We start from the raw sequence: 21,051 nt of genomic DNA, 5'->3' as shown, positions 1-21,051 counted from the left end.
ACGTTGCAAATGCTAGTCAGAAGGGCTACCACCATCATTTGGGGCGAGGTGGGTATGGCTCAGCAATTCCCAAGTGGAGAAAGATGGAACAAGATCTGATCGAACGGGGAATCATACCTTCAACTATTGAATGGCCCGAACGATCAAAGAACTGGTACTACGCTCATGGAGGCTCCCTAAGCCAAGAGGATGGGACGCTGATTTTCAATGACAGAATACGTGAGAAGGCCGAACATCTCATGAAGAACATTGAAGATTCCAAGGCTGGGAGGTTGAGGGTGGACCGAGAAAATGATGAGCTCACATTGGCCCTCGGTAATCCAGAGCACCCAGGACGTTGCTGGGGGTTCGGGGTGGTTCCGTGGAAGTTCGCTTTCCGAGGCGACAGCGCCTCTTACAGAAGCCGGAAGCGAAGAAAGGAACAGATGGAGGAGAGCTGGCGGCAGATGCTAGAACAACGAATGATGGATGAAATCAATCGGCGGGTGGCCGACGCAGTTGCGGAGTTGGTGCAATCTGGAGCAATGCCGAATCCTCACACCGCCAGCCCTTCTCAACGCCTCGAGAGCAGTTGTGCTTCTACAGGGGTCCCCGATGCGCAGACGCCCAGGTTACCCGTGGAGGAGCAACGGTTCCCCGTGGATGCCATCACGCAACGGACCTCATGTGAGCTACATGCACCGGTCGGCAACCTCACTATTAAGGTATACTTATACATAATATTTATGCAATCTTGTCAATTGATCCAGGCCTCGAGATCGGAGTTCAACTTGTTTACTTCTGCTATATGTACAGGTAGCGTACGGGAGTGCGTTACCAACGCTGGCAGGGCAGAGCAGTCATGGCATGGACATTCCAACAGGCTATGCCAGCGTCTGCGTCGAGCAAATAGTAGATGCCCAGTATGAAGGTCTAGAGCTCGACTTCCCGGGAGGCGACGGGGAAAAGACATTGGCAGATGCGCTTCATGGGATCATTCTATGGAAGAAACGCTACATCATTATTTCCCGCACGGAGCCATCTCCTCAGACCTCAAGACCGCTCCCCGTAGATCCCGAGCAGCGATCTTCTCCTCATACCTCGAGACCGGCATCTCCTGCTCCAGGACCGTCGCTTCCATCTATATCAAGGTCTCCATCTCCACCACATCCTGGTGCTGGGAGCGACGACGACAATAACAACACCCCTCCCCGATCACCGTCGCCGGCACCAAGAGCGGCCCCCTCGAAGGAACCTGCAGCACCACTCAAGAAGTCACGAGCACCGCCTCCCAAGCAAAGACAGCCTCGAAAGAAGAAAACAAAGGTCGACCCTGAAGTGGCTCGCAAGGAACGCTTTGAGGCAATGTCTCATGCGGAACAGTGGGCAGAAATCCAACGAGAGGCCAGTGAGTGGTTCAAGAAACAAGCCGAATTAAAAAAGGCAAGGGAGATGGAGCCACCGCCAGTAAGTCGGCGGGATTTAAACTTTTTTATCAGGATGGAGGAAGGAGCCAAGAAAAGGATACCACTCTTGTCAAACTATGAACGGGCTCTAGTAAAGGCTGATGAAAAGGATAAAAGAAAAGGAAAATCATCCTCCAAAGGTTCAGTCCCCGACCTCAGCCATTTATCAAAGAAAGATGCTCAACGGATAAAAGCAATGCCCTTGGATCAACAAGAAAATATATTGAAGTTCATGGAAGAAACAGGTCTGGGACTTGATGAATGCATAGGGCAAGTCGAGACGCCAACTGCACCGCCCCCTGAGCCGAGATGGCCTTATGAGCTAGGCAAGCCTCTAGTGAAACCGGCAATGGTACGGAAGCTGTCAACAAAGATGTACGAATTCCATCAATGGTACATGACGGCATCCGCCAAATCGAGGGAGATGATCGGCATGAAGGTAAAACCGATAGATTTTCACGGTGAAGGGGAGAAAGTGCTGTGGCTAGACTTCAAGGATATATACGAAGTGTACCATCATGATGCCCTGGACGTCTCTCTGATCAGCGCTTGGATTCTGTAAGTGTCCGTTTATTATCTCTACATGTAAATTTTGGCGTGCGTCACCGTACTAACTTCATCTTCCATTTCATGTAGGATGCTAATTCAGACATGCCACCGAGAGGCGTACCTACATGTAGGCTTCATGGATCCATCTGTAGTTAACCAACAACAGATACAATTAGCGCCGGAAAAAACCTTTGCCGAAATATACAATTTCCTACACAAACAAACATTCAAGGATTTCATACTACTTCCATACAACTTCAAGTAAGTGTGTGTATACCGTCTACTTTCGATGTCTTTTTCCTTATCTCTACATGTTAGTTAGCTCTAATATGCATGAACATTTTACGCACGCAGCTTCCACTGGATCCTTATTATAATTGAGCCTGAAAGAAGCCACGTCACTGTCTTTGATTCGTTACGGAAAGATCCGGTGGACTACCAAGAATTGCAAGACATGCTAGGCTTGTAATAATTCTGGACCTTTATCTCTATGCAAAAATTTATTTCCTAAATTTTATCCCTGTTACACTATGTCATTCATTATTCTAATCCGCAGCGTATGGAAACAATTCATAAGGACACACAAAGGTCCATTCAAAGAAAATCTTACATGGAACACAGACTTCCCGGTACGTATGAAGTCTGCACATTTATTACATTGTATAACACGAATATTTCATAACTTATTTTTTTCCGCACTGAAGTGCTTAAGACAGGAACCCGGGAATAACCTATGTGGCTACTACATCTGTGAGCACATGCACAGTTTTTTGGGACCCAAGGGACCGAAGATGACGCCGCACAACTTTAAAGTACGTAAAATAAATATATTACTAGTTAATTATTTTCTAGCTCCTTATATGTATTTGTTCATGTAACATTCACAAATTTCCAAATTATAGATGTTAAATATTCAACAAGGACTCTTGAAGGAAGAAAGAGTAGCGGCAATATGTGAAGGTCTCATTGGATTCATAATGGACGAGGTGGTAAATCCAAGAGGAGAATTTTATTACGATGGACGACAATTAGACACTCCTCTCAGCAACACCACGACGGGAAGATCGTAGGAAGATACTTTGATTTATTTGTATATATGATCGATTTGTACTAATTAAGCTAGTTGAATTGTGTATATGAATTGTGTATAAGGATTGTGTATATATATAGTAGTTGTATAATTACAAATCCCATTCGTTTAAATACTAGTTGATTTAATTCATTCTAAAAAAATCTCAACTACAAGGTTAACAAATTAAAAGGGCCGCGGTACTACTATACGTATACGTGATGCATGCATGAAAAATTCAGGCGTCACCAGTGCCATGCAAGCGCAATTTAGTCCCGGTTGGAATTGAGCCGGGACTAAAGGGGACCCCTTTAGTCCCGGTTGGATTTCCCAACCGGGACAGGCCCTTTAGTCCCGGTTGGTGACACCAACCGGGACTAAAGGGGGTCCTTTACTCCCGGTTAAAATACCCGGGACTAAAGACCCCCCCCCCTTTTGTCCCGGTTGGTTTATCCCGGATGGATATCCGAGAGATATGCACCCTACCAACCGGGACTAAAGGTCAATTCTCTACCAGTGTTAGGAAGTATCAAAACTTGTACGCACTGCTAGTAGTACACTTGTATATTGTATCGTTTAGCTTAAAACTTCTTGCACAATATAGTGCATCCGTGTGGTTGTTGCAGTAAACATTGTAACTATCTCTTTAAATACCTTTTCAATAGGGAGGTACATATATTGGTAAAAAGAAAATGGAAGGGAGCAACAGATGATCCACCGAGTGCTTAAGAAAAAGGCAGAAGCTCTGGCTTTCATGCAAAACAACGGCGAGCTCAGCACCTACCACACTTACTTTTTGTAGCACACATATTGAGTACTTTAGAGTTGCCAAGGGTTTGGTGTGAAAATAAATACCAATATTATTACATATTATGACCCATGTCATTTGTTGCGCTTTATATATTTATATGGAAGGCCATACATGCCCTGATGGACAAAAGAAAAGGAGGCAGGGACTGCACTACAATAGGTGTAACAGTAGTTCACCGACAACATCTAATGGCAGAATGAGACAATAGCGATGTTTTGCCAACAATATACAGCCGTGCCCTTATTAAGCTGTTGTCACAGTTGATGAGACCTAGCTCATCTGTGGATTATGGTAGTGGTAGGAAATTAGGACTGGGAGGTATCGTGAACCAATGCCATGGGATCGCCCGAGCGCTTCCTGCAATACTTGGAACTGAAACCTGTTTGAATCAAGTCTGCCGTGGTCATGCTTCAGCCTCGATCAGTAGGCATACTTCTACTCCTTCAGAGAGCGTAGGTTCTTTAATTTCCAAGTCACCGAACAATCAAGAGTTTGAGTAATTTGAGGCTGGACTGGAATATCTTGCGCCGCATGTTACACAAGTGTGCCAGGGTTTCCATCCAACGAATTTAGCCTCTGGTGTGATGACAAGGATTTCGCCAGAATGTTCAGATACAAGTTTCTTGTATGAACCATGTGTAAACTTACTGGATGATACATCACATGTTTGGTCATTTACTCAGCTAGCTAGTCGAGCAGCTGGATGCCCGTGAGCTAATTACGTAGCATAAACAAGAAACGTTCAAGTGCAAGATACCATTATTATTGGATCATCCCATTATGCTAGGTCGTAGATACCATGATCCGCTCAAGTGGTGACGCAAATAGCAAATAAACAGTAGTACAGGTGTGTATGGGCTGATAAAAAAATCCAAACAGAAAACTAGGGAAAATTGGCAAACCTATGCTAGAGTTAGTTGCGTGTCCACAAACAATGAGTGCTGAAAGCTGTATAAGCCAGCAATCATCTTTTGAACTAATCAGCTGCTTGTTCCTTTTGAGGATTCGCCATCTTCCCAGAGAGATTGCCGTCCAAAACAAGATTGTTTTAATGAAAAGTTTGCTTTATTGAAAAGATTGATTTCAGTTGTTGACGACAATGATGCAGCCTGCTCGTGCTCTTTGGTTTCTAGCTCTCACGTGCTCCTTTTCAGGCACGATCGATGCTCTGGCAATGGTTGAGTGGATTGCCCGTATGCAAACGCTACAAGTTGCCTTCGTAGTTGGGCGCTTGGTGATGAAGCTAGTCTATATTACCAAATTTCCACCACTGTGCTTCTGTCTCAAATAAGCTATATATATTTCACTGTATATGCTGGAGTGCATGATATGTTTTGGTTGGTCAATGAACCGAGGACAATATGGGATCCCAGATTCCCAGCGGGTCTTGAGAAGTCCATGAACCAACCAGAACACAAGAACTTTTACAGCAGGAATTCCACTTTCGGTACCGGCTTGAGAAGTCCATCAACCAATTTCGGTACCAGTTTCAAACCCTTTAGTACCGATTGTACAACCGGTATTGCTATGTTGGTACTAAAGATGGATCTTTAATATCGGTATTGCTATGTCGTGTGAGGTTCGTGGGATTCGAACCCACGATCTCAAACCTCGCGTGAGCCTTCCTTGCTATGCCACCTACGCAGCGTATGTGGTGGAGATAGATATGCTTTACTTTTTGAAATAACCCGTGAAGAGCCTTTAATACCGGGTCATAACACCACCCAGTATTAAAAGTGCCCCTTTAGTACCGGGTGGTGTTACGACCTGGTACTAAGTTCTAGATCTTTTAGTACCCGGTCGTGTTACGACCCGGTACTAAAAGGCCTCCGGGGGTCCCAAAATATGACCGGTGCTAAGAGAGTGGATGAAAAGTTATTTTTTAGTAGTGTAACATGATGTAACTTAAAAATTAAGTGGATATGTTTGACAATAATAGTTAGTTCTTAATTACGGTACGAGCCACATGTGTAGGTACACCGTACAGTTACATGTACTTGATATGGAAGCATATATAAGCATGCAGCATACCACGTACACTTGCCACATTGTAGCAGTAATTGGAAAAATCTCAGGTACTAGCTTGACCATACACACACTGAAGCACAAAGCTCTTACTTAACTATCAGCCCAAGAGGGCCTCAAGGGTGGAAAGAAACCCACAAGTACTACTGGAGAACCAAGGTATTAATTTAAATTTGAGATCATTACACAACGCGGATACCTAATGTGATAAACTTGACCAATCCTGTTGTAGGATTAGAAGACATCAGGAATGTAGAAATGCGCGAATGTTCAGCTGCCAGTAGCTGATGAACAACATAGTGACCCATTTTTGGATATCGTTTGTCATTGGCGAACTCCGTGGTGATCTGAACAAAGCTTCACAACACTTTGGAAATTAAGATGGTAGAAGCAATGGAGCAGGAAGCTAAGGTCCAAGAGGAGGCAACACAGAAGGATCCAATTAATGCACATGCTGCAGGAAAAAGTCTGTATCACTTGAAGTGAACTGCTCAAAGCTGCTGGTGTTTTTTGTGAAGGTCCTGAATCAGATGGCAATGTTTTCTGTTCTCCCAGAGACACTTAGGAGAGAATTCACCCAGAACATCCTTGCCCGTAAGTTTACCTTGTTTATGCCAGCTAGCACTGCCACTTCATGACCATACGAGTGAATAATTAGCTATTTTCTTTTCTCATAGTCAACGACAGTACGTAAGCACACATTTCCTTTTAATAGCTAATGGAATAAAAATAGTATCCGCCTCTATATCTGTCATACACAACACACCAAAATATATATGCCCTCCATATCCTGCACTTTTTGCCATATTCGAACTATATTAATTAGCCATGCAACTTACTCGTATGGCAAGTTTTGTATTGCAGCAAAACGAGGTTGTCCCAATATAAGGGGTGTTTGGATACGAGGTGTTAAACTTTAACAGTGTCACATCGGATGTTCGGATGGTAATTAAGAGAACTAAACATGAGCTAATTAGAACCTTGTGCTAATTCGCGAGACAAATCTATTAAGCCTAATTAATCCATCATTAGCAAATGGTTACTGTAGCACCACATTATCAAATTATGGACTAATTAGGCTTAATAGATTCGTCTCGCGAATTACACTCCATCTGTGCAATTAGTTTTGTAATTAGCCTATATTTAATACTCCTAATTAGCATCCAAACATCCGATGTGACGGGTGTTAAACTTTAACACGTGATTGCCAAACAGGCCCTAAGTTGCACTTGCATGTCACATACGTGGAGATGTTCAAGTAAATGTGTTCGAATATTTTTTTTCTCCATCCAGATACAGATGCGTTCTCTTAAAATGTTGTGACGTTGGTTGTAACTAAAAGTGAAGAAATTGCATGTACACATGCAGATGTTGTACTTGTTCCTCCTAGATTGAAGGAAGGGGGGACAATGGGGAGCCGGTTGTTTCTCTCTTTTTTTTTTTGCCTTTTTAATAATTGATTTATCTCTCTTAAGTTCAGATTAATTTGAACTCTTAGGAGCCTAGGTAATCGGTGTACTGTAGCATGCCCTTCTCTATAAGCAGTAGTACCAGTATGATCCTGCTGTCCTTTCTTTGTAAACTCAAAGAGGTGTTTTGCTAATTTGGAGATCATGGATGCTTTGTTATTTATGTGTTGTGCTGATTTTGGAGACCATGGATGGTTTGTTATTCATGTGTTGTTCGGTAAGGTCAGTCCAAAGCAGCACCTACGGTCCGTTACCGTTATTATATTGTTGCCACACATACAAAAGAAAATGAAAATGGTAACTAAGACAACCAAACAAACAAAATTCATGAAATCATTATTTTACAACCGATAGCGGGGTTTGATAACATTATTGTTATCATCCCATTGGCCAAACCAAACACCACCTAAAATTAGAAGAAATTAAGGTAATATAAAGGTAAATCTAAGGTCCTGTTTGGGAGGAAGGGGCTAAAGTTTAGCCCCCTCAAATAGAGTGCTAAACTTTAGCACTGTGAGGTGTTTGGGTGGGGGGCTAAATTTTAGCACTTTGGTTGCTAAAAGACTCTTTTACCCTCATTTACCTCCTCTCCTGTACCCCTCATCATCATCTTCCTTCTCAACTCCAATCGAGCAAGCACGGCAGCCATATCCTCCTCTCAGTTCTAGCAGGCAGCAGCGCCGGGGGCAGCAGAGGATGGTGGAGGAGGCCGAGTCCGAGGCGTGGATCAGGATGTGTGAGGCCATCAGCTACGGCCAGGTCACCTCCGCTAGGACCACCACCGACAGGCGTGCCGTCCCACCACCAGCAGTGGGGTCGCCTGGCGGCCTATGCGCCGCAAGGTCGGCCGGCGCGGAGGGGAGCTGGGCGGAGGTGGAGGCGGTAGGACCCGGCGGAGAGGTGGCTGGCGGAGGGGAGCCTGGTGGAGGCGGTGGGGCCTGGCGGAGGGGAGCCTTGCGGTGGCGGGGCCGGTGAGGCGAGGCGGGGCCGGGCGGAGCGTGCGGGGAGGAGAGAGAGGGGAGGGGGCAGGGGTGGAAATTGTCTGGGGGACCACTTTTAACCCCCTTTAGCCCATTTTAGCACCCCTTGGAGGGGCTAATAGATTATGGGGGGCTAAAGTTTAGCCCCTCCATTTTAACCCTGATGTTTGGAAGGAGAGGGCTAAAATCTAGCTAAAATAGTAGCCCCCTCCAAAACACACCCTAAGATCCAAGAATTGGGAGAACATGAAAACGATGTTCGATGATAGTTATAAAACCCCTGCTACTCCCGGCAATTATCCAAGGTCAAAATAAGTTTACCAGCTCCACGAGTTCCTAATTGTAGGTCATTTTGACTGTTCTATGTTTATAAATATTAGTATGTATCCTAGAATTAAAATGACCTCCAATTCGGAACGAAGCGAGTACAACAGTAATATTTTTTTTGAAAAGTTGTATACAACAGTAATAAAAGTAAATAAACATATGCCGTCGATCAAGGAATCTAGACCCATGGTAAATTGCAAAGGAACGCGCTTAGGAAAACCCGCCAAACGATTCTGAAAGCGTATTCTTCCTTCTTGGTCTCATCCTTCGGTTAATTCAGGTTCAGAATCTTTTTGAGTTTCAGAGGTTTAGGCCTGGCATCCCAGCGGCCCCGCGCCTCCCGTCCAGGCCTCCCGCACCATCCCCGGCTGCTCCCCGCGGGTCCGCCTGCGAGGCCGTTTGAGGCGCGTCACTGACCAAGCCGGCGGAGCCCAAGGCGACGGCGGACCGCGAGCGGACGAGACCCGCTTCCACAGGGCACAGGCTCGGGCAACCGCGCCCCTCCCGCAGCATTGGGCGGCGCCCCTCCGTCAGGCTCGCTCCTTCCTCCAGTGACAGCCGCGACGCCGCCGCCTCTTCCAGTCTCTCCCCACCGTTCTCCATCAGGCGGTGAAAGGTGAGACCCAGCTTCATCTCCCTCCCTCAGATCTGTATGCGTTCATGTATATTTGTTGAAATTTGAATTGAAAAAATGGATTGGTAGTAGTGTAATTCCTGTTTTCCCTCTTCTACCTCGTCTGTTAGGCCCGTCGCCCTCCCTCCCTCCCGACCCCTAAATCCGCGGGCCATCGCCGCCCGTGGCCCGATGGGGTTCGTGGATCCAGCGGCGCCGCTGCTGGTGACGTGTGGCGGCGACACGGTGAAGCTCTTCGACGTCACGGTGGAGTCCGGCGACCCCTGCGTCCTCGCCTACACCCCCTCGCCAGGCAACCCCGTCAACGCCGTCAAGTGGAACCACACCAGTGAGCGCCCCTATCGCCTCCTCTCAGATCTCCTGAATTTGGTAGCTGCTATTGTTGAGTTAGTAGTATCCATTTACTGTGGTGGTTGTGCCGGTTGGTAGTGTATGACCATGCCCTGAGCCAGAACCCTCTGGTCTTCTAGTCGTGATCTAAATCTAAATTTCACGCTGATTAGTGATTACTGAGCTTTTTCTGACCTAATAGACTTAAATACCCAAAATGTGACGGGTATACAATTAATAGGCTGTTTGGGGCTACCAAGATGATGCATGTCCTATTTTTGTTGATGGCATGGTCATCAGTAGGTAATCAGAGCTCTATTTACAAAAGAAATGCAATGTCAATTGTTGAAGCAATAGAATGACCTACTTCTGCAATTTATTCTCAAGCGACAAGAACACACGATGGCTCCGGCATCTTTGCTTTCTGTATGCACGGCAGCTATCTTTGTTAACTTTGTTCACTTCACAAAGTCAGCTGTCAGTTGCAGATGCAGTTGCACTTTCTCTATGGGCATTTTATTTTGAATTGCTCTGCGCATGCTTTTGGTTGGGTTGTGCTTGTTGTTACTTAATACTGCTGTTTTTAGAATTAGAATATTGCTCAGTAATATCTAACAAGCTTCAACTTCTGCTGGCTTTAAACTGAACTTCACCAAACAGAACCAAATGCCATAAGTAGTATTCTTTGTACCTTAGCAAAACTAGCCTACACAGATGTTAGCTTTGGTTAGTTAATGCTTGGAATTAGTTGCAATATATCCATGATCAATCTGACTATAACATCAGCTTCTGGTCTTTCCATAATGTTATTTCTTTATTTTCTTTTTTGTTATATAGCATGTCTGCACAGCAAGCACAACCTGTTACAGTGAATGACAGGATATCCATTTATTTCCTGCAGTCAGTGCAAGAAAGCTTTATTAACATATTGTTTCAATGATTGGAATATGAAGACTAAGAAATAATTCTGTTCTTTTAGTGAAACATCTGTTTGGTTATATTTAGTCTACCATTGTGTTTCCGTAACTGAATATCTTTTGACAAGAGGTCAACCTCAATATTAAGAAAATGATTCCCAATCGCATAGCATTGTTAAGTTGCAACTAGAAGCACTAGCACTGACAGCCATTTGCATTTAACGTGCAGATCTGATCGTAGCAAGTGCTGGGGATGATAAAAAGATCTCATTGTGGCATAAAAAAGGTCATAATGTAGGACAGCTACCAACATCCAGTATTGATCGTGGTGATGACATAGAGGTATCAGTGCATTAGTTTGATTTTGTGTGCACAAGTTACTCCTTACATCCATGCAGGCGCTACTCATGGATGTAGTATTCCATTGGGAATATAATTAGCATATTTCGAAACTGTTATTTGTTTATCTATCATTAATGCCAGGCTGGAAATTTCAAATATTTTTTTCATAGAGGTCGCTATATCGATTATTGATTTCTTATCTTCCTTTATTTAATGCTGTAACCACAAGCAAAGAAATATTGTAAATTTAGGCTAATTGCCTGCACTGGGTCCATGTCTTTACTATAAAAAGTAGTTATGAGGTTAAAATTAAGGAAAAATTTACTACCCTGAACAATCTGCTTTGTTCAGTTGACCTCCTGAACAAAATTTTGGCTCAATTTACTTCCTCAAAGTATTTGAATTTGTCCAATCTACCTACCACCTAATGAGATTTGTCTTTTTCGTTTCTCCGTGTACAAGTTTAGTTTTGAGTTCAAATTTTGTGAGGTGATAACGAACATGATATCCTATGTTGGAAAATACTTTTAAGAATTTTTCAAAATGACGATACAATCATCTGATGATATTTCAAACCTTTATTTACTAAACATGAGCATGTGGCTGAGCCTGACAATTAATATTTTCTTGTTAGGAGTGCATTTACTCTATCAGTTTTAGTAACAAAGGTTCTAGATATCTTTGCTCTGGTGGAAGTGGCCATATTGTAAGAATATGGGATTTGCAGCGGAAGAGATGTATCAAATGGCTTAGCGGTCACACTGACACAATTACTGGTGTAATGTATAACTGCAAAGATGAACATTTGGCATCGATCAGCATGAAGGGGGATCTCATTCTTCATAATCTTGCTTCTGGAGCACGTGCTGCTGAACTTAGTGATCCAAATGGACAGGTAATTATACTTTTTTGCGTTTGTAAAATGCCCATGCCTTCACAATAACTACCAGATTTTTGAATTTAAGCCTTCTGAATTTCTTAGTTTTTTCTGCATTGTTTATGCAAGGTCAGGTTCTGAGGGTGCTTGATTATTCACGGAATAGTAGGCATTTATTGGTAACAGCAGGAGATGATGGTTCTGTGCATCTTTGGGATGCAACTGCAAAAGCTCCGAAGGTACACCAAAATTCATAGGGTGCTAATTGTGCTGTACTTATTCTTCAATTGTTTAGTGTTACATAGTTTAACATTAAAATCAAAATAAAATGCAACCTTCAAGATAGCTTATTGTACAGATGATAAGAAAGTTACTTTATAATGTTTCCTGAAAATAGACAGTAATTTTATCAATATATATCATATAATCATTTTACTTGTGCAAATCATCATACTATTGCCTTGCAGTATGGCCTCTTGTGATGCCAATATGGAAGCTATGTTAGCTCCTGGTGTTCTAAAAGGTTGCTAAGCAGGCTCTGTAGGACTGTAGGGCACCTTGGCAGCTAGCTGTACATGCAGGTCAAATTTGGAAAGTTGCTGAATGGAGTAAGACAAACAGGGATCTAGCCATAGCTTGGCCATGATGTTTTGCGCTTAGGCTTTATTAGTCTAGTGGGTTGAGGAGATGAGTGATTGGTTTCCCAAATGTTGGATAACCCTAAGCCCAACTGCCCAAGCCACATTCTGAGTTCCAATTGCTGCTCACTCTTCAGCCTCTCCCTCCCCTGCCTTCTGTTCCTTCTGCCTTGCTCTCCTCTGAGCGCCACTTTTAACCTCTTAAGCCGGCTGGCCAACTAGCTTTCTGCCATCACTGATGGCTATATTGTTTTTCACCACAGGACTCTTCATTTTTTGAGGATTAAATTCAGATTTTCTTGTTTCATTTATTTTTGAAGATGTGATTTAAGGTACCATAAAATACGTGCAGATGCAGCAGTTGTCTTGAATTTTCCTTTATGTAGCAGTGATTAATATTCTTTTAAGTTGCTGGTGGGTATTAGACAGTTGGGTATTAATATTCTTCATTATGTTGTCTCTGGTAGTTTGAATTTAGAAAACTTAGGTCAACATTTAATCCATTCGTATAAGCCCTGGTTATCATTGTTTGTTAGATGAAATGTTAAAATAAGTGACTGCATGGTATTTGCTATTTCTGGTGACTTAATCTGCTTGTCGGCTTCATTTGGCTTGGTACTTGATGGAATATTCTGGAATTGATTAGTCCAAGTCCCTGTTCTGCAGATGTCATGGCTGAAGCAACATTCTGCACCCACAAGTGGTGTTTGTATCTCGCCATCCAGTGATAAGGTTTTGTACTTGTAAATACAACTGGGGTTTCATTTCTGAATTCTGAATGAATAATGTCCCGGAATTGATGTTTATTTTTTTGTGCTGGTAGATAATTGCTACAGTTGGCCTGGACAAGAAGTTATACACACTAGATTCAGGGTCAAGAAGACCGACACACACTATTCCTCACGAGGCCCCATTCTCCTCATTGGCATATAATGATGACGGTACTATATTAGCAGCAGGCACAAATAGTGGACGTGTGGTATTCTATGATGTTCGGGGAAAACCTCAGCCATTGACCATTCTTCGTGCGTATAATAGCTCTGAGGTGAGAAGTCTGTGAACCACAATTATCTTTTCACTCGTTGGCATGTGCAAATTATTGTTAACTTATAGATAATGTTATTTCCAGTGGTAGTTTGTATATTGGACTTGTACACATAATGGTATAGCACTTCTACCTGTATAGAAGTTATATGGCAATTAATACTGTTATTTTATATTAATCGAGCACATGTGTTTGCAAATGTAGTTCAAGTATGATAGGAACTTCTATATTTAGCTGACTGACTGATAGAAGTCTTTTCTTTTCTCGTTATGATATGAAGGCTTTTCACCTTTTGGTATTACTTTTGTAGTTTTGTATGCTTCCCAAAACAGCAATCTCTTATAATTGTATTTAGTTTAGGGACATGGAGTTATATTGTTTTGGCAAATCTCATATGCTACTTAATATGGGCAATTCAGTCTTCCTTCCTACTCCCTCCGTTCCAAATTGTAAGTCGTTTTGGCTTTTCTAGGTACGATATATGTTATGTCTAGCTAGAAAAGCCAAAACAACTTAGTATTTCCTCAAATGTTGTTTTTCAACTATTCTATGGTATTTGAAACATATAATGTAAAATAGGTTTAATCTTGCGGAATACTGTATGCTTGTACTTATATTATGGAGGTTAACGAATTTAAAAATAAGGTATGCCAGCTTGCACATATGCAGCTTGTTTGGAAGTACATTTTTTGCTGAATCGTTGTCTTGCCAACCTGATAAGTATTAGCTAACCTTTTTAAGTAAAAATTGTTTAAAATGAACTGATGGCTTTGACATGTAACTGCTTCACAAAATTCTTATGTATATACTCTACTCTTTCAATTTTTCTTTTAACATCTTTGAATATGAAATTTCAGGCTGTGATTGGTTTATGTTGGCAACGGTCGAAGCCTGTTATTGTTAACGAGAACAGTTCTTCTGAAGTTGCTCTTCTGGGGGGAACTAGTGAAGAGTCTGTTCTCATGCCAGATCCCTTGCCATCGGCAACACCCACAAGTTTTTCTTCTGGAGTAGTGACTACAGGTCTTCGGTCTTCTTTGACAGCAAACACTTCTACCATGGAGGAAACTCCATATAGAACTCGCTCATTATCTGGAGGACCATTATCAAAGCTACAGGCTCCTCGTAGTAACTATAATCTAAAGGATGATATGGATGTCTTTTCACCACTTGTTGATGTCCAGCCTTTCACACCATCTAGTGGCAACTGGTGGGATGAGCATGGAAGCGATGATACAAAAAAAGATGATAAAACAGGAGAAAAGAAATTGTCAACAACTAGGAAGTTTTCGTATACGGAAGGCAATGATGAGCCTCATCCAATCTCAGATTGGAGGTCTACTGCAAATTCAAGACAGGTCCTTCATGAAAAACTTATGTTATTTTCTGAGGGGGCATATGTCCCATTGCGGAGGGATAACCCATCTAACCCCCCCCTTTTTTTATGTTATACATGTTTCCGTTGTACAGGATAGCATCTCATCTGTGACTACGACATCCATGCCATCATGGAAGAGTGAACTGTCTATATCTTCACCAGAGACAGCAACTGGAAATGCATTACCAGATAGGCTAGCTCAACGTCAACAGATCTCACGCTTTGGGGCTTCAGCCTTTTCAACAGGTGGCTTGGCATTTACAGCCTTACAAGATTCATCTTCAGCTGCCAGCCACTCACTAAAGGGTTCTCTAACAAGTAACATTTTAATGAATCTACAAAACAAGGGCATCTTAAGCAATGCAAATTCTTCCTTGGATGCATCCTCTCCCAACCTTCAAAGTTCACTTCCCTCATCCTATGTTTCAAAGGCTGTGTCATCCTTGAATCCCGATCAACCAGGAGCAGCACAATCCACTTCTATGTGGAGACCCACAACATATACTGATAGAATGAGCTCATCCTCTGTTTTTAGTGATGGATTAGCTTCAGCGTTTGGCTCAACAAAATCAAAGAAAACGGGAGCAGAAACAAAAGATGAGTTGCTCAGTAGTCTTTTGTCAAGACAAGAGGCAGCAATTGCTTCTTCATCTGCAAGCCCTCTGGCGAGCAATGTAAGAATTTACTACTCGTGCAACCGATATGACTAAAATGCTTTAATTGCATGATTTTACTAATGAATTGGCTATATTCTATTTTATTAGGGAGTAGTGCCACCCCAATCAGCAAACACAGGTTCTTCAACTGATCAACAGGGAGCTTCTTCCTTCTCACTTCAATATGTGCAGCGCATGCTTGAAGAATCTCTTGGGTCTGTTCAGAAGTCCATCCATGAGGATGTGAGAAATCTCCACATTGAACTTCTAAGACAGTTTCACATGCAGGAGGTAAAATTACTGGATCTATATAGTGGAGTTGCTTTCTGCTGCAAGTACTTGATAGATTCAAATTTGAGTCCCAGCTTAGTAGCTTTATTTTGTTCTCACTAACACACATATATAGCCTGTTCCAATGCAAGATCTGCATAATAAGTTTTGTATCTGGTGGGGGGTGGGTTCTCACCTAGATCAAATTTATGAGTGTTGGTGTAAGCTTTGTGCTGTTCTTTTCCTGGAACTTAATCTTTAGGAGGGGTTCATGCCTTGCCAGGCAGTAGATAGGATCTGCAGCCATGCTGCTAGTTGCACTAGTAGGTGACATTAGAAGTACTTGTCGTTGTTGGAGGGTATGGTTTGCACTGTAGCCAGTAAGGCAAACAAAACTTATATACTTTCTTTGTTGCATATAAAAGTGAAGAATGGTTCAGCTGGTATCTTTGATCCATCAGCATACAAGCTCTTGCTCTCTCCTACCTCTAGTTCTAGTTCATGCCCATGAGCATTGCTAACAATCAGATGAAGCATCATTATGGAGTAAATGAGCCACAGTTTTTCATTAAAAGAAATCAACAGAAATAAAATTATAGTAGCTGAGCTGTGATAATAGCACCTCGATTTTGTCTCTCCACCCCTCGTGCTTTCCTTTGCCATGCTTACCACATTCTTTCCTTTAAAACAATGTATTAGTGGCCAGAACTATTCACGTTCCTGTTGATGCGGGCTTATAAAGCTAGGCCCATATCACCAGGTAGACTCTAAACTCCTACAGCGACATCCTGCCTCATCTGTAGGAAAGTGTGGTCTCTCGATGCTGAGGATGCTACAGTAGCCTAGTAGAATACATGTCCTTCATGTAACATTTTGTCAGAAATGTTGCTTTCTTTATGATGAAAATGTACTACAATTTTATTGATGAGCTGTCTTGCTTTATTGCTGAAAATACGATTAAAATGATGATTAAGTAAACTACATTGTGTTGTTGCTGTCATGCATACATTAAAATGTTTATTTTCACAATTCTATGTGTGTCTGTGTCCATGATTGCATTTGGTTCTTCTATATTTGCAGTCGGTCGATAAAAACCCCAGGTTTTTCTTTCACTGCCTTTATTTTTCCTATCCAAGGTACTCTTTTTATTTCCACACCCTGGGAAAAACTGAAAGCAAATACAATAGACTAATTGAGCCCTTAATCCTCTTATCTACCTGTACCTACTGTTTTGCTCCTAGGCATATCTGCATATGTACCTATGTAATAAATTATTGTACTTTTGATTTCTTTTATTTTGAAAAAAATAGGGCACCTTGCTATTCTTTTGCGCTTGAATTCCTTTCACTCAATCATAATTGTCGTTACTAGATGAGCATGCACATTTGTTAAATATACCTCGTTTAATACCTTGTCCAAAGTTCTGAACCCATACCTAGCATTTTAATATGTTTGTAGGCTACTTTGTGCTCAATCTTTTCTGTAACTTTTGGCTTAATTCCTTTTTTCTTTTTCACATAATGGATCTTGCTGATACCTACAGATGGAAATGTCCGGCGTGCTGAACTTGGTCTTGGAGAAGGTGGAAGGCCTGACAAAGGAAGTGCAACAATTAAGACGGGAGAACCAACAGCTCCGGCAGCAGCTTCTCTGAACTTGGTCTTGTTCGTTGTGGAAGAGTGCAATTTGCGCCAGTTTCTGAGATAAGCCTGGCTACGAGTCTTATATTTCTTTGTTTGCTTGTCTAGGTAATGACAAATAGGATGTTCCTCGGTTCCTGTTCGACACGGTTGTACATATAATCCTTAGTTTAGAGAAGCAACATTGAATTATTGATTTCTTTATTTGTTGTGTACTTGTGTTGAACTGCTTCCATGTATTTTGGTGGCACCTGGGTGGCCTGATTTTGGATGGCCTATGTGAAGGCCTAACATATAGGTTTTCAATGTAGCTTTTGTCATGCTGTTATGTGCCTTCTGTATTGAGGCTAAAAACGCTCGTCCTTAAATAACATTACATACTGCTTTGCTTTTGCCAGTAGCTTTGTTCATCATGTTAGGCGCCCGAACAAAACCTTCAAAGCTTGATTTAATTTTAATGAGCGAGTCAACGTGTGTAAGATTATCTGTTATGCTGGGTAGCACTGCAATTTGCTAACTGCTAAGGTAAAAACACTTTCAACAGTTAATATTTTTTCCAATATAAAACTTTGTAAAGTTATCTTTTGTGCCAAGGAGTGGAAGCCAAACCCACAAGCTAAGGAATTTAAGATTGCCTACTAATTCACCCTCTCCTTTTTTGCTATACGAGCGCTGATTTCTTTCATGCATGGATGAGTCTCTCTTTGTAAGAGACTTAGAGTTTATCCGAGTTGTTGGTTGGTGACATGTGTTCGGCTGTGATTTTTTGCTGCTGATTCAATAGTGTTCTGTGAGAGAATAAGCTGCAGCAGCCGGCTGAAAAGGGCAGCCGAATAGCTTTACCGTTAGTTTTTGAGTGCTAATTAGAGTAAGGCATGCACAAGTCCGTATGTGTAGGCTCACATAAAGTTAAGTGTGAATGGCCATTCCCTCGTAGGTAAACAAATACACGGAACTAATAAATCCCCAAGATCAATCTAATGGAACCTTTTCGGTCATTGGCTGGGTTAAATATGAATTAACTATAATATTATGTTGCAATTAACACCATTCCTTTCATATATTAGCATAGCAAAAACACTATGAATATATAGTCTATTTCTCAATAAAGGAGAGACCTAAAATCAAGGACCACATTGTCAGTAGAATTTATAAGGGGTAATGGCGATAAAAAAAGAAGAGTGGTGTTGCCATGTTGGTGAATATTGATAGCCTTATGGTATGCTAGGAAGAACAGCAACTTAATGAAAATCGTAAAAGCAAATTTATAGGCATCACCTGTTGTGAAGCAAAAAACAGCGGGTACTACTAGAGGATTTGATGCGCACCAACAAAGCACTGCTGTGCTGCTTGCAAACACCCCAAGCTTGAGAAGGGTGTATTTTATCTGTGGTCCAAAGTGGAAATACACATTCATATATTATACTTGTATGAAATCCTGATTAATGGCTTGAGATGAAAACTATTTGATATTTTTAGTTCAAAATTTGAAATATTCAAATGTAAAAAGCAAAATTGAGTGTGTTCAAAATTCAACTTTATCTAAAGTCTAGTGTTGATTTTTTGGGTTGGTACAAAGTTAAAGTGTTCAAGCAATGTTATGTGAGTTAATTGAGTTCAGTAGCTCATGAGTCGAACGAGTTAAGTTCAAAATTTTCCCCTTCGCTATCCAGTTTGAAGTTGCAATGTACATGACTTAAGGAAGTGACATATGAAATATGTACACAAATGAAAATATATAGCATAATGGAATTGTGCATGGCATGAATTTAAGCTTGTGACTATGCAAAAAAAAATGAGGTGCAAATGTATGCCAGTAGTTCCTTGAGAGAGTCATCAACAATCAACAAATATTACTTCACACTGAATGGTGGGTGTCCCACACGCACTGGACTAATTGTCTCCGTAGGTAAGACCTCACCCGATCGTGTGGTCACCACTTGCTTGATGGGTTCGGAAGAAATAGCAATAACCTTGCCACGGCAACATGGAGCGTAACTATTGACGGTTCCAACACTTTCATGACTTTTCTTCACCTTGACGCATGCTTCATGTTTGGGCCACACATGTCCTCTGATTCGTCATCAACTCTAAAGTTCAGCCTTGCTTTTATCCTACATAGTTTTAATTTAGTGATTATATATAGTACTAGGAGAGTAGAGCCTATGAACGCTTGATGTAAATTTTGACACAAAATAGTGCCAAGGTAATAAATAGTAATGCTAGTATATAGCGGCCTGGTAGGAGATCAGTGTCATAGCGGTGGTACAGTGGGCAGTAAGATGGAATTCAAAAATAGTAAAAAAATTAGAGCATATGAGTATTAGCACAAGTTAATAGTGCATCCGGTTGTTGCACCAAGCATTGTAAATATATCTTTAAATATCTTTCAAGAGGCATATTTCTCTATAAAAGAAAAGCAAAATTTGCTGCGGGACATGCAAAGTGATGTCGATTTGCTGATGGACACCGAAAAAAGTATAATTGGCTAGTGGACACTTTAGTTTTGTGATAATTTGCCGGAAGACACCGCATTAATAAAATAATATTTTTGAACTGAATAGGAGAGAAATAGAGGGAATGTTCATTTTTACCCCTGATCCCACTGGTCAGACCTTTCTTCTTCCTCCCCCTCCACTTTCTCCAAGGCCCGCTGGCCGCTGCTGTGCTATCCGCCGGCCTGAGCAACTCCCCATATCCCATCCATCTTTCGTCCACAGCACCTCCACCTACGCCGCCCCACAGTCCCAGCTCCACCCCACTCAAAGAAGCTCCGGTGGCCACGTGCGCCTGCTCTTCCTTGCAGCCATCTTGCCCCAAGCGGTGTGCGCTGCCTCTGGCCCAAGCTTCGCCCGGAGGAGCTCCAATGGCAGATAGCAACGCCGCGGGCGCGGACGCAGGGGTACCGCGGGGCCTGCAGGAAGAACGGGAGGAGGAAGAGGAAAGAAGTGAAGGGAAGACTCCGTACAAGATTAGGAGTTTTAGATTCGTGAGTGGATGAGCTTAATCCAACTTGGGACGACCTCAATTTCTACTTGTCTAGCTCGATTTAGTGCTCCGCTCTTGCTGACCTCATGCCTGATGCAAACCACCGCATGTCGTCGAGCCTTGGCGCAGCGCGGCTTGCCACGAGTCCAGGGGCCACGACGGTTGGTCGAGTCTAGGTGCAAGAGATCGCAGAAGGGAGGAGGAAGAAGGGCTGATCGGTGGAGTCAGGGGGCAAAAATGACCATTTCACACTGTATCTCTATCATGTTCGGCCCAAAAATATTATTTTAATTAATACGGTGTCTTCCAGAAAATTATCACAACACTAAGAGTGTCCACCAGCTAATTATACTTTTTTTGGGTATCCATCAGCAAATCGATATCACTTTGCATGTCCCACAGCAAATTTTGCCTAAAAGAAAAGGGAAGGGAGCAACAGGTGTAACCATAATGCACCTAACACTACAGGAAACCTTAAATTTGCCGAGTGTTTTCTTTTTGCCGAGTGTTTTTTTTCGAGCACTCGGCAAACAAGCTCTTCGCCGAGTGCCAAGCCAAAAACACTCGGCAAAAAAAAAAAAACACTCGGCAAATTGGGGCTTTGCCGAGTGTCAAATAAAAAACACTCGGCAAAGCCCCATCTTTGCCGAGTGTCAAAAAA

General features: G+C 42.3%; 1 protein-coding gene and 2 long non-coding RNA genes across 3 annotated transcripts; 2 read left to right on the top strand and 1 right to left on the bottom strand.

The window, feature by feature from the left end:
- The first annotated feature begins 1,639 nt into the window (after nucleotides 1-1,639).
- Nucleotides 1,640-3,364, top strand: LOC140221398 (uncharacterized). The gene is made up of 3 exons (XR_011897173.1): nucleotides 1,640-2,459; nucleotides 2,551-2,623; nucleotides 2,699-3,364. It is a non-coding gene; the product is annotated as an uncharacterized lncRNA (long non-coding RNA).
- Nucleotides 3,365-8,976: 5,612 nt separating this feature from the next.
- On the top strand, nucleotides 8,977-17,799 carry LOC117851446 (protein NEDD1). Its single transcript, XM_034733265.2, has 11 exons — nucleotides 8,977-9,291; nucleotides 9,420-9,637; nucleotides 10,786-10,898; nucleotides 11,533-11,793; nucleotides 11,910-12,014; nucleotides 13,080-13,145; nucleotides 13,237-13,458; nucleotides 14,316-14,816; nucleotides 14,929-15,510; nucleotides 15,601-15,783; nucleotides 17,306-17,799. The coding sequence occupies exons 2-11, from the start codon at nucleotides 9,481-9,483 to the stop codon at nucleotides 17,414-17,416; spliced, it is 2,301 nt and encodes a 766-aa protein (XP_034589156.1). The 5' UTR covers nucleotides 8,977-9,291; nucleotides 9,420-9,480; the 3' UTR covers nucleotides 17,417-17,799.
- Nucleotides 17,800-19,121: 1,322 nt separating this feature from the next.
- Nucleotides 19,122-20,613, bottom strand: LOC117851453 (uncharacterized). The gene is made up of 2 exons (XR_004639543.1): nucleotides 19,997-20,613; nucleotides 19,122-19,516 (listed from the first exon to the last, which is right to left on the bottom strand). It is a non-coding gene; the product is annotated as an uncharacterized lncRNA (long non-coding RNA).
- Nucleotides 20,614-21,051: the final 438 nt, after the last annotated feature.

The sequence above is a fragment of the Setaria viridis genome, chromosome 1 (assembly GCF_005286985.2).
Source record: "Setaria viridis chromosome 1, Setaria_viridis_v4.0, whole genome shotgun sequence".
In the NCBI taxonomy this organism is placed as follows: Eukaryota; Viridiplantae; Streptophyta; class Magnoliopsida; order Poales; family Poaceae; genus Setaria; species Setaria viridis.
The sequence above is the reverse complement of the archived record's forward strand: the minus strand, read 5'-3'. Positions and strand labels throughout refer to the sequence as shown.